We start from the raw sequence: 14,027 nt of genomic DNA, 5'->3' as shown, positions 1-14,027 counted from the left end.
GAACCAAGCAAACTAAAACGGTTAACAACATCAATCTCTTCACCATCTATCATGATGCTGCCAATTGGCCCAGTGGTGAAAATCTTTGTTTTCTTGATGTTGAGCTTCAATCCATATTGAAGTCTGCAGTCCTTGATCTTCTGCAGCAAGTGCTTCAGGTCCTCCTCAGTTTCAGCAAGCGTTGTGTCATCTGCATAACGCAGATTGTTAATGAGTCTTCCTTCCTCTAATCCTGATGCCACATTTCTCCTCATAGAGCCCAGCCTCCCATATACTCTGTTCTGCATATAGAGTGAAAAGGTACAGAGATAGGACACATCCATCGTGTACACCCTTCTGAATGCATGAACAGTAAACCAAGTTCTTTCCTTGCTCTGTTCTGATGACTGCCTCCTGGTCCAAGTATAGGTTTCACATTAGCACGAGCAAGTGTTCTGGGATTCCCATTCTTCTCAGAGTCAGCCACAGTTTGTTGTGAGCTACACAGTCAAACACCTTTGCATAATCAATGAAACACATATAGACATTCCTCTGGTATTCCCTGCTTTCCGCCAAGATCCATCTAACATTAGCTACAATATCTCTAGTATCATGACCCCTTCTCTATTCAGCCTGCATTTCTGGCAGTTCTCTGTTGATGTGCTGTTCCAGTCATTTTGGATAATCTCCGGCAGAATCTTGCTAATATATCAAGGCCTTTATTGCACGCCAAGCGGCATTTTCCTCAGTAAATTCACCAGCGGCACTTTCCTCAGTATCCACATGGGAACCCAAAAGCAAAAAGCAGGGAAAGGCGGGGACATACCTCCATCCTGTTTACTGAGGGTCATTTTGCAGAGAGGCTCTGTCTGCTTGAAACACCAGGCAAGGCTTCAGAGAGAAGGTGGAGTACTTAAAGAATTGAGGTATTGTAGAACAATGAAAAAATTATTTTTTTTTTCACTTTTCAAAGAGAGGAACGAACTGGAGGGGAGGGGTGGGCAGGGAGAAAAGTGCGATAGTGAATGAATGGAAATCCAAAATCTCTGTAAATTCTCATTAAAATTAATAATAATAATAAGTAATAAAAAATTTAAAATTTTTTTAAAAAGAATTGGGGTATTTTTCCATGAAAGGCAAGTATGCACCTTCCAGGCAGAACAAGAGCAATTCAAGGCCCTGAAGGCATAAACATCATTGAGTGGGGCATGTCTCAGTGCCCAGCGGGGGAGGATTGTGACTAGAGATAATGCTGGGTGAGTAGTTGGGATCCCTCAGAGGGCCCCACGGTCCACATTAAGGAGCTTTGGATATAATCTGGGGAAGGGGAGAGTCACAGCTCTTAAAGCCTTGAGGTAGATGTTTAAAACTCGATTCATCCTTTGTGCTTTGAAAGAACGGCTGTGTCTCTTCGCATTGATAGCTCCTTTTCTGACATGTTATGGGCGGCAGTGATCAAAACACTCCATTCATCACCTGATGATCTAAAGTCTTGTGTCACACTCAGGTAGTTGTAAGTGTTGCTTTCTTGTCTTCACTATCAGATCTTAGGCTTCTTGAAATAAGAGACTTTCAAGTATATCCTGTTTCTCCTTCCTGTGCTGAGTTGTCAGAGCTCAAAGGGATTTGAGTAGCCATCCTGTCTGTCCATCTACAAGGAATGAATGGAAATTCCAAAATATCTGTACATTCTCATTAAAATTAATAATAAGAAGTAATTTAAAAATTTTAAAAATTTAAAAAAAAGAATTGGCATGGCCAACCCCAAGTCAGGAAGCCTGCGAAATGTGCCCAGAGCCACAGCATGTTAGAGACCTAGTCAACAGGTGAACTTATCCAGTACCTCTTGTTGTTGTTGTTGTTGTTGTGTACCACTGACTCAGAACTAACCCATAGCTCAGCCTCTGAAGGGTTTTCAGAGGCAGTTAATCACACGGGAGGAGACTGCCCATCCTTCTCCCACAGAGCAGCTGGTGGATTCAAACCTCGTGCCTTCAGAATTGCAGCACAGCTTCTTGCCATTAGGCCATCAGAGCCCCCTTGTTGCTCAACGAGTGTATCCACTAACAACTGGGTCTTGCAGCTGGTTCTGACAAGGTCAGGTCGATAGATGGAAACAGAACAGTATTCCTGACTTGGAATTTGCTGCCCAAGTTAAAGCAGATCATGATTAGAATATACTGCTGTTGTTCTTGTGTGCCATCCAGGTGACCCTGCAGCACGTTTCCAGAAGCAGTAAATCGCACAGGAGGATGTTTGTCTTAAGAGAAACCAAGCTGTGGGTGGGTAAATACACAGATGAGGAAGTTTGCCTTCCTCACGTACCAGTTGTTAACAAGACTGAGTCTGACCCACATGATCCCATGTATATCAGAGGAGACGTGTTCACCACAGGGTTTTCAATGGCTAACTTTGCAAAAGAAGATTGTCAGAATCTTCTTTTTTCTTTTTTCTTTTTTTTTTTGTATTTTAATGAACATTTATAGAGATTTTGGATTTCCATTCATTCATTGTTGCATTTTTCTCCCTTCCCTCCCCTCCCCCACCCAATTGAGGCAACTCAAGGCCTCGATCCCCCATCCTTCTGGTTAGAGGCTTGGTGTATCAGTCGTTGGTACAATCAGGCAATCGTCAAAGGCACTCCATTTCTCAGCCACCCCATACTCTCTCCCTGCCGTTAGGGCCCTGGGCAGCAGAATGTCAAGGGGGAGCGTGAGAAGAACCCCAACAAGCTGTCACCTCAGCCAGACTTGGAGTAGATTCAGGGCATCTGTGCAGCTTGTCAGGGTGTGGATGAAGGGAGCTGGGTACCAGTGCCAGTGCAATTCGGGGGTACAGGGGGGATGTTCCTCACGGCATGACAAATAACGTCAATTCTTAGATGCCATCAGTTCACTTAATATTATCTTTTCAAGAGGAAAAAGAAGGTAATGAGCTCTTCAGTTGAAGGCATATCCATATTTTACAAAAGCTAAAATGTGAAAGAGGGAAGGGGAGGAGAAACATGCACCTTAAAATCAAAGATGTGGATCACGTATCAGCGTAAAGGATCAGACGCTTAACTGCCGAACATTCTCCGATGACCTCATTTCAATGCAGACATAAAAGCCTGTGTATTCCAGGAGCAATCTTAAATGGCCAAGGAAGTGTCGATGGGGCTGACTTCATGGTTCAGCGTCAGCAGGCTGAAAGGCGCTACCCCCTGATGTATTGCCAGCGTGGGCAGAGGCTCATTCGAATCAGAACCACCCTTTCCCCTCACGGTGTGGACTTTTCGATCCTGGAAGCAATGATCAAGCACACACTGGTTAATTACCTTTCTGGGCCACAGAAGAACAGACTGGTAAATCAGTAACACATGCCATTACAGTCGGCTTCAGGCTCCAATGCTGTGCCGCTAAAGAGGCCTGATTCCTGCATCCCCCGATTAATTGCCAGAGAAATGTTTCTCAACCCGGCAACCAAATGTATTTTTGCTAGAATTCCAGCTGGCACCAGCAAGGCGAAGTATACTTGGCAAAGGACAGTTCTCATTTATCAGTTCATCACCTCAAATGGACCTTTATGCCCTCTCTGAAGTAGAACACTCACCGTCCATTCAGAAGACTGGGTTTAATTCCCAAAGGACACCTCATGCAGAGACACCTCCGAGGCTTCAGTGAAAGCTAACACATCGCTGTGGCGCTGGACCAGTGTTAGCAGAGCTCCCAGACTAAAACAGGTTAGGGGAAAAGCCCTGCAAATCTGCTTCCAAAGATCAGTCAGGGTAAACTCCTGGTCACAACGTGTCGATCTTGTTGTCATGAATTGGAACCAGCCTGACAGCAGAAAAAAAAACAACACTATCCTGCTAGATAAAAAACACTAGGCCATCAGTCTGGTCCAGTCACTCTCTCAGACCCCAAAAAAGGATATTTCCTATCTCTGTCTTTCACCTTCCAGCATCTCTTCCCTTCCACATCCTCTTCCCCCGCCCCACCCCCGCCACTCAGGAAATAACCTGGCTTCTATTTTTCACTGACCAAGTAAGAGCCGTGAAAAGAGAACAAGTACATCCGGCCAGCAGCAACTTGGTCAACCGGTCTGCATCCCTCTCACTGTGGATAAGATGCCTTGTTCTGACCTACAGCCGACTCTCCCTCTTCTTGTGTGTTACGTCGCATGTGTTATTATGTCGCACCCCCTCACATCTACTCAAGGACATCAGCCTGGCATGTCCCCCGATTTCCTCTGCATCATCACATTAGAAACATGCTGGCGGGGGCTGGGAGGGGAATCTTCCATATCAAAACCAGCTAATGTCATGCACATGCACACCCATGTTTATTGTAGCTTTGTTCACAGTAGCAAAGAGCTGGAAACAACCCAAGTGCCCATCAACAAACGAATGCATAGAGAAGCTATGGTATATCCACACAATGGAATACTATGAAGCACTGAAAAACAAGGAACACATGAAATATTATGCAAAATGGGTGACCCTGGAAGACATGACGCTGAGTGAAATATCTCTGTCACAAAAGGACAAATATTGCATAGGCCACTGTTGTAAAACGGGACTGACATCAGGTTTCAGGGAAGACAGAAAAGGAGGGAAGGAATGATGTACACTGCATTAAAACATATGAGGGAGAGATCTGTTTAAAAGGGATATATGAATGGGTATTCTTGTCATTATGTAAGTGCCAAGTGAAGCCTGTATAGTGGAGTGGACTTGGGAGGGGGGAGGGATTGCATAACAATCAAAGAGTTTTACTTTTCAAGGAGAAGAATGAATTGGGTGGGAGGAGGTGAGCAGGGAGAAAAGTGCATCAGTGAATGACTGGAAACCCTAAGTCTCTGTAGACTTTCATTACAATTAATAAAATCTTAAAATTTTTTAAAAAACAAGCTAATGCCAAATTTTCTTCCTTGATACACCATCTCGTTCCGACTAGTGCCTGTTCACTTAGCTCTTGTAGAGCAAACTCCTCCACATGGGACATCCATGCCCCCTGCCTCCATTCGTATATTCTTCTGTCACTCTCTCTCACAACCTTGCCAGTTACCTTTTTCTATGCACTGTTTAACTGAACCTACGTCTGCTCAGTTTCCCAGTGACATTTCCATTGCTGGATGCAATGGTCAGTCCACAAAGTCGACAATCTTTGTCAAACTTCATCTGCTTGCTGCCGTTGGTGTCTCTTCTCTCTCAAATCTTTTCTTTCCCTAGCTTTTACAACACCTCTCTCCTTAGTTCTTCCTCCTTTCTAGTTTCTTCTTTTCCCGGGCCATTGCTTGACCTTCCTAATTGACTTGACTTCTCGATATCGGGGTCCTCTGGGGCACCATCTGCAGAGTCTTCCTCTTCAGTGTGAGCTCACCTCCTCTTTTGACTGGAAAACTAATTTTTGTACTGATAACTATCATTTTTTTTAGAAATTTACTAATCCAGCTTAAGTTTCACCCTGGAATTCTGGAATTATAAAAGTTACTCCATTCTCCAGGAGAAGGATGGGCAGTCTCCTCCCATGTGTTTAACAGCCTCCAAAAACCCTCTGGAGGGTCAGCTATAGGTCAGTTCCAACAGGATGGGCCATAACAAGAGTGGCAATTCCACTTGGACTCCAAATGACCATTTCAACTGTATCCCACACTCAATTCTTGACCCGGTTTACCCACTTGCATCTTCTCCCGTGTTCGTTCTTTCAGGCAGTATTAACTCATGGCTCCTGTGTTGGTTCCAACTCATAGCTAACCCCCCCACTGAGGTTCCGAGGTCCTGAATCACACGAGACGAGATCGCTATCGCTGTCTTTCACCCTCAATACAGTGGCTAATGAACTTGAACCACAGAGAAGCACTGTCCTTTGAGTTAGCATCTTCACCCCTCTTTTCCTTCACATTTAACACCTAAGTTTAATTTTATTTTACCTTTAAAATGTGGCCCATCAACAAACAAATGGATAGAGAAGCTGTGGTATATTCACACAATGGAATACTATGCTGCATTGAAAAACAAGGAACTCATGAAATACTATGCAAAATGGGTGACCCTGGAGGACATTATGCTGAGTGAAATATCTCAGTCACAAAAAGACAAATACAGCAAAATGCCACTGTTATAAAAGAGGACTGGCATAGGGGTTGGGGGAGACTGAGAAAGATGGGATAAATGATGTATACTGCATTGAAACAGAAGAGGGAGAGAACTGTTTAAAAGCAATATATAATTATATATTATTGTCATGACAAAAGGCCAGAGTGAAGGTAGCATAGTGGAGTGGACATGGGGTGGGAGGGATTGAACAACAATGAAAGAATTTTTTTCTTTTACTTTTCTAAAAGAAGATTGAATTGGGGGGAGGGATGGGCAGGGAGAAAAGTGTAACAATGAATGAATGGAAACCCTAAGTCTCTGTAAACTTTCATTAAAAACAATTTTTTTTAAAAAGTGGCCCAAATTCAACTATATCTTGCCATAGATAAACAGAAATGAGTTCTCAACAGGATTATCACAGGAATCTCACCTCTGGGCTGGGCTGTCCACTTCTTGCTCCTTCTCCAACAGCCTGTTCTTTCCACAAGGCAGTGTAATCTTTTTTAAAAAAATAAAAGGCAGACCCTGGAACTTCCATGCTTAAAACAGTCACCTCAGGATAATTTAAAAGCCCTTACCAGGACCTATAATTCCTCACATGAAACAGACCTTTGGCTTCTCTGTTCTCATTCTGTCTCCCTTATCCTCAAACTCACCGGCCTCTCAGCTGTTCTTCAAACGCACAAACTACTGTTCTGTCAGACACTCTGCTCTTGGTTCTCCCACTGTCCAGAATGTTCTTCTCCAGTTAGCTCATTCTCACGTCCTTCAAGGCTTGGCTTAAATGTCATCTACCAAGGAAACCTTCCGTATCACTTCCCCCCCCCCTTTCTGTACCATCAAATCAGATCCAACTGGCATAGAAGGAGATAGCCCCTCCTCCAGCAGAGCATCTGGTGGGTTAGAACTGCACACCTTCGGGATTGCAGCACCGCTTCTTGCCACCTAGCCACCCGAGCCCCCTTCCTTGTCACCTTTTAAAGAACCTACTTGTCTTTTCCTTCATAGCGCTTACTATTTCTGAAACATGTATTGTACATTCTGATGATTATTGTTCTCTCTCCATCACTAGACCTGAAAAACTTAAACTGACAGTACATTTTCCATTGATGTACACCCAGACCCAAGGTCTTTGCCTGGCTCATAGTAAAAGAATTCACTGCATTGGGGTCAGTGCCAATTTATACAAATCTTCTATCAGGCTTCTGACGCTGTAGATACTTTTAGAAGGAGACTGTCCATCTTTCTCCCAAAGTGTGACTGGTGGATTCCAACTTTCGACCTTTTGGTTAGTAACTCACATTACACATTATACTACCAGGAGTCTTACGGGAAGAGCTCTGTAAATATTGATAAATGCGTTAGTATATGAATAAATGAGTGAGGGACTCCTCAGAGAGTGACTAGGATAGTCACATGAAGTAAAATAGATGGGGTTGTTTCTGGCACATGGCTGGGGTGGTAAGGATATCTGTTCCTTTTGGCTGTATTATTACAAAGAAGATGGAGTTAAAATGTGGCGGCAGTGGAGGGAAGTTAATCATTTTGTGAAATCTGCCATTAACAGGACTTGCTTCTATGTTTCATTTGTTTCCATCTGGCCTCGTTTAAGGATAATTGAGAAAACATTTTCCTTTGAACTGACTTCTAGGTTTTGTGTCTGACTAATGGACATTTCTCTTAAGCTGCCTAGTTTAATTAGAAATGCCATGGCGGGGAATTCTCCACCTGTAGTGGCAGGCAGTGAGCTCTGGTGGCCAAGTGGAAAGGAGCTGCACTGTCATTCCAAAGGTATGTGGTTCAAGTCCACCGGCCGCTCCATGGGAAAAAGTTGGTCAGTCTGTTCCCGTGAGAATAAACTGTCTCTGAAAACCTGCAAGCAGGCTCTGAAGACCCCACACGATTTCTGGCCACATTCAATGGGACCAAAGAGAATGTTGCAAGCCTCAGGGCATCACATTAAACTTCCAGAAACATTGAACACCAACCTTGATGGAAGGTTTAGGACCCGAAAGGAGACACGGCTGGATATGTATACAGAGCCACTGTCCTGTCTCGTGTCATCAGGTGCTTACCTTTGGTGCACGAGCAAACGCCTTTGTTATTTTTAAGAAACTTGGAATTTGTCAAATGAATTAGTACCAAAGGAATAGGTTTGCTTTCAGAGTCTACATCCTGTCCCACCGGAAGTAATGCCATTTCCCCCAGAGAGAAATCCTTTTCACCCCCTTGTCCAATCCTGGAAGACTAACTGCAGTGGAAGGAGTTTGAAGGAAGGCATATTTAATTTTAAACCCTGATCTAAACTCACACAAGCTGTGCGATCTTGAGCAAGGTCCCTAACCCATGTGAGCTTCCAGTTCTCCGGGCATAAAAAGAACAGCATCTTCGTTGAATTGTTGGCGTGATTCTGAGGGATAGGCAGGTGCAGCACTGAGCTCAGCTTTAGACTCCCAGGTCTCTGCTTCTCGTGCCCTTTTCATATTTCTCCTCCTCTTCCTTCCATTTACATCCACTTATGTAGTTCTCAGAGGAAGCTCCCACACATCATCCTCTGTGACCCTCACCATAGTGCAATCATAGCAGATATTGTTCTGGTTTTGAGACAGAGGTAGTCAGTGGCTTGAATCATCTGAGCTCAGTGGAGAAGCAGCAGATAATGATTTTCTTTCTTTTTTCTTTCTTTGGGCTAGGATTTACTTGGATAAGCCTTTCTCTCTCTAGATTACATATTCCATGACAAGATTTTCCCAGATTCCTTTACTTTCTACCCAGAAATCCATTCAAAGTCTGTATCAAATACTACTCCACAAGCATCCCCTAGTTAAGACGCCCTCCCTTGCCCTCCCCACCCCCATCCCCACCAGTGTGCAGCCTGAAGGACCGGAAGTGAAGCTGTTGTTGTTCTGCTCCTTTACTGATGCCGGTCTTCACCTCACGTGGGGCTCAGTCTACAGGAGTCCCTGTCTCAAAGCCCTCTCTCATTTATTCTTGTTGGAGATGGCCGGACCTTGGCGGAATTGATGCTGCGTTCTCAAGGACTCATGACCATGCCCCATACCTCAGTTAGAAAATGGTACACAGGGTGCAGTAACAAAAACAACTCCAAGGGACAACTTCTCTGCCTCCTCTGTGGTGGACCAGCCGTGTCTGATGGCTGTGAGCCTTCGGGCTTGGTCAGCCTACTGCTTCTGACTTCGCTGTGTGGATGGTTGCTGCTTTTTCTGGCTAATCCTTTCTGATTAATGGCATCCATTTTTGGTATGTGTGGCTTCCTCACAAGATCAGACGCTCCTGAAGTATTGCTCCCTGAAGTAGAAGAGCACAGCCTAAATCACTATGTTGTTATTGTTGTGGACCCCAGCACTGGAAGCGACCCCTAGCTAACCCTTCTGCTAGTTTTCCAAGGCCGTTAGTCACACGGGAGGAGACTGCCCAACCTCTCCTGTGGAGCAGCTGGTGGATTCAGTTGGGAGTCAGTTCCGACTCAATGGTACTCAACAACAATAACAACAGTCTTTGACCTTCTGCAGCAAGTTTTCAAGTCCTCACTTTTAGCAAGCAAAGTTATGTCATCTATATAATGCAGGTTGTTGATGAGTCTTCCTCCAATTTTTTTTAAATACAATTTTTATTTTATACTGGTTTCCTTACAAAGTTTGTATACATTGTCATGCAACATTGTTCTCCATATAGTCCAACTTAATTCATTTTTTACTCTGTATAAGATTGAATAGGTATGGAGAAATTAATACTTTCCTGACTTTAAACAGTGCAGTGTTCCCTTACCGTGTCAGACAACAGCTTCTTGGTGTAGGTGTAGGTTTTTGCATGAGCACAATTAAGCATTCAGGGATTCCCATTTTTCTCAATGTCAGCCATAGTTTTATGATGTTGTTGTTGTTGTTATGTGCCGTCAAGTCGTTTGCGACTCATAGCGACCCTATGTACAATAGCCCTAAACCCTGCTCTATCCTGTGCCAATCTCATTGCCTCTGACACACCCATCCTGATTACCCCAGTCACTGAATCAATCCACCTCACAGAGGGTCTTCCCCTCCTGCGCTGTCCCTCTACTCTACCCAGCATGATGTCCCTCTCTAAAGACCTGTCTCTCCTTACAACATGTCCAAAGGATGTCAGACGAAGCCCCAGAATCCTTGCCTCCAAGGAACAGCCTGGTTTAACCCTCTCTACGATGATACACAGTCAAAAGCCTTTGCTTACACAATAAAACACAAATAGACATCCTTCTGATCTTCTCTGCTTTCAGCCAAAATCTGTGACATCAACAATGATACTGTTCGTGCTATGGCTTCTTCTAAATCCAGCTTGAATTTCCGGCAGTTCTCTGATGATGTGCTACTGTTCTAGCTGTTTTTGAATGCTCTTCAGCAAGATTTTACTTGTGTGTGTTATTAATGATATTGTTCGATAATTTCCACCTTCTCTTGGATAATTTCCACCTTCTCACTTTTTGGAAGTGAGAACAAATGATCAATTGACCAGACAGCACTCCTCCAAACCTCCTGGCACAGCCTAGTGAGGAGGTCTAGGGCTGCACCTCTTTGCTGAAGCATGTCAATTGATATTCCCTAGATTCCTGGGGCCTTATTTAGGTCTGGGTATTCCTCATTTCTTTTTGTTGGTTTGGTTTTTTTGGGTTGGTTTTGGTTTTTTTGTTTTTTTGGGTTTTTTTGTTTTTGTTTTTTTGCAAAGATTAGGCAGGATGATTAAGTCAAGCATGACCCCTTATGGTGTATAGTCCTTAAGGAGGTACACTGTTAACCTAAAGGCCATGTCTGTCTGGCAGTTCAAATCCACCAGCGGGTCCAAGGGAGAAAGATGGATAGTCTCCTCCTGGGTGGCTTATGGCCTCAGATACCAAATGGAGAGCCAGTTATGGGTCCGTTCCAACCTGGCAAGCATTGAGCTGGTCGGAGTTATCTGTTGAATGATCAATCACAAAGAACAAGGCCATCTAAAACTCCAGTGCTCTGTTGTCGTCAGGGGCCCTGAGTCAGCTCCAATTCCAAGTGTGCCTGTGAACAACAGAACGGAACTCTGACAAATCCTATGCCATTTCTTGCACGCCTGCTGTGCTTATACGTCCATTATTGCCACTGCATCAATCCATCCGTGGAGGCTTTTCCCTCCTTTTTTGCATTATAGATCCAGCCTTTAAGCCCAGGTGTTTGTAACCTCAGTATTTCTGATGGTTCAAACTCAAAAGTCAGAGTGTCAAACCCCATTGTCCAGAGAGATTGTACTCCACATCAGTGACAGCAACAGGGGACCTCTTGCTTGCTAGCTTGGCTTGAGGGGTGTAAAGCCCCTCTTCACCAGGCGCAGGCTCTGCCCACACAGGGATAAGGACCCCCACGTGTCCGTGGGGACGGTGCAGAGCATGGATCAGGCCTCACCCCCACAGCACGAGTCTGCATGATCGTAAGAGAGACTGTTCTGTCATTGCATTGCAGCTCCAGAAACTAAAACGATCACTTTCTTTCAAGACCAAGAGTTTACGGAGCAAAAGTGCTGACAACTTCTTCCAGCGAACCAACAGCGACGTGAAGCTACAAGCCGACATGCTGGCTGAAGGCAGCCCCAGCTCCAGTCCGCTCCCCACACCTGGAAGCCTGGCATCTACACCCACCAAGGCCGGCCTGCTTCCAGGCAGCAGCAAGGCCCACGCCTTTCAGGAACACATCTTCAAGAAGCCCACCTTCTGTGACGTCTGCAACCATATGATTGTGGGTAAGGCTCTCCTCTGCCCCTTGCTCCAGGCCCCAGGGTCTCCTGGAGAGCTGAGTGAGAGGGCTGTATCCCAGGCCCACTTCCCTAACTCTTACCCCCAGAGATTGACACACAAGAGGTTTATGGGGAGTGGTTGGCGGAATATTTGTGAAAAGCTAAGAGAAACAGGACTGGGCAGGGGGAGAAGAGTTAGTTGTGAGGAAGATTAGTCACAGAGCTCTGAAGTCCTGTTGAGTTCCTTTGCAGTGAATCAGGGGGCTGGGTCTTTGCAATCCTATCATTGCATGTGGGCAGCTACTGGGAAGAGAGTATCATCAGGGTATCATGGGAAACAAGGAAGCTTCTCTTTGCCAAAGGCAACTGGGGAGGGCTCCAGGAGGGTGAGTGCTTCACGTCTCAGAGCGCAGTGCATGTGGTCTGCGTCAGCCAGGGTGGCCTGGGAAGGGGAATCTGTTGCTCAGGAAATTACAGGTGAGTGAACCAGACATAGAGCTGGAGGGAGGGATGGCTCGGGGGCTGAAGGTCTTTGAAGAGGCAGTGAACTAGAAAGGAAACGTGATGCAGCCTTCATAACAACTCTCGTCCATAAAATACCTCAGTCATAATCAATTACAGAGAAGGGGCTGGCCTAGGAGCCACAGGGATTATCCCAGGATGGAAACAGCGACTTGGTAAATGGCCCAATTAAAGAGGAAACCTAGGCCGTTCAGTCGGCTGTGTGCCCTGACATTGCACTGTCTTCTTGTCTCTCCTGTGTCAGCAATCCAGTGACCAAGCAGATGGCAGGGGCCATGAAGGGCATCAGAGTAGGATTCAAATGATACTGTCAGGCCAGTTTCAAATAATCACACATCCTGGCAAACTGGCAAAACAATTACTACAGAACAAGAAAAAAAGGGAAGGAATCAAGCCCATGACTACTGCTTTCAAGGGAGATTAGGGAGTACCTAGCGAGCTCAGCTGGGGCGGCGGGGCGGGGGGCAGTTAGTGGTAAGGAATTGCACCACTAATTCAAGGATACCCAGTTCAAATCCACACCAGTTGCTCTGTGCGATAAACAGGGGCATTCTCCTTTGCTATTTACTGCCTCTGAAAACCCACTGGAGGGTCAAATCTGAGTCAGTTTAGACTCAACGTACATAGCAACAATGATTCAGTTAGGAGCAGTTAAAGGGCAGAATGTTGGAATGAAGAAAATAAGGTTGAAGCCAAGGTTGATGGACCATGGGTTCTTCTTCTCCTAAGACAATGCAGATACCTGTCAGATTTTTACAGCAACTAGCAGTGCCCGGAGAGAAAGCGGCATCAGTGCCAGCAAGGGCCTGGGGAGAAGTCACGCCTTCAGTCGTTGGAAGGACACTGCTCAAATCAATAGTTCCAGCTTTCCAGGCTGGCCTGGACGAAAGATGGTCTGCCTTTTAACTCCACCTTCTAGCACCTCTCAGCAAGATGCACCCCCAGTGGGTAATCTAGAATAATCTTGCTATTTCAGGAACAACTGGTTAGCAAACTCACTTTCAATAGCAATCTTAACTTCCTGTTGTCATATTACAACAGTGCAAAGATAAGAATGCAGACACGTTTGGGGGACTGTCTTTCTGCCTACCGCATCTAATACAAGGGAAAGACATGGTATCAACAGTGTCCACTGGTGGGTACGGTTGTGGTTGTAGTTAGGTGCTGCTGGGCCAACTACAAACCTTAGCATCTATCTAAGAACAACAGATTGGAACTCTGCTCTGTCCTGTGCCATTCTCTTGGTTTCTGACATGCCCACTGTTCGAGCCACTGTGTAAATCTGGCCTCTTGAGGACCTTCCTCTCTTTCTTTGGTTAATAGGAAAGTGTTAGGACCGCAGAGCCCTCTCCTTCCTCTCCTAGCATGACTGCTGAGAGAATCCAGTCACAGGAAAACAGCAGCTGTGCTTTTTCTGTGAAACTACCTTCCCATCCCCGCTTCCCAGGAATAGTTATCTGAGACCCCAGCCCACTTCCCTGTCGTGAAGGAAGCATCTGTAAGCATCCCCTTCCCCAAGTCCCTTATTGTTTGTTGTTGTTGTTGTTATGTGCCGTCCGAGTCCTTTGCGACTCATAGCGACCCTATACAACAGCCCTAAACCGTGCTCTATCCTATGCCAATCTCATTGCCTCTGACACACCCATCCCGATTACCCCAGTCACTGAATCAATCCACCTCATAGAGGGTCTTCCCC

At 45.3% G+C, this 14,027-nt stretch overlaps 1 protein-coding gene across 1 annotated transcript in view; it reads left to right on the top strand.

Annotated features, from left to right (window-relative positions):
- Positions 1-14,027, top strand: part of STAC (SH3 and cysteine rich domain) — a 160,594-nt gene that overhangs the window by 45,086 nt on the left and 101,481 nt on the right. Inside the window, exon 2 of the mRNA XM_006890605.1 lies at positions 11,539-11,815. Coding sequence (XP_006890667.1) covers positions 11,539-11,815 — 277 coding nt within the window. The remainder of the gene's footprint in view (positions 1-11,538; positions 11,816-14,027) is intronic.

This window comes from Elephantulus edwardii, unplaced genomic scaffold (genome assembly GCF_000299155.1).
Source record: "Elephantulus edwardii isolate Elephantulus edwardi_28Jun2011 unplaced genomic scaffold, EleEdw1.0 scaffold00091, whole genome shotgun sequence".
NCBI classification, from domain to species: Eukaryota; Metazoa; Chordata; class Mammalia; order Macroscelidea; family Macroscelididae; genus Elephantulus; species Elephantulus edwardii.
The sequence above is the reverse complement of the archived record's forward strand: the minus strand, read 5'-3'. Positions and strand labels throughout refer to the sequence as shown.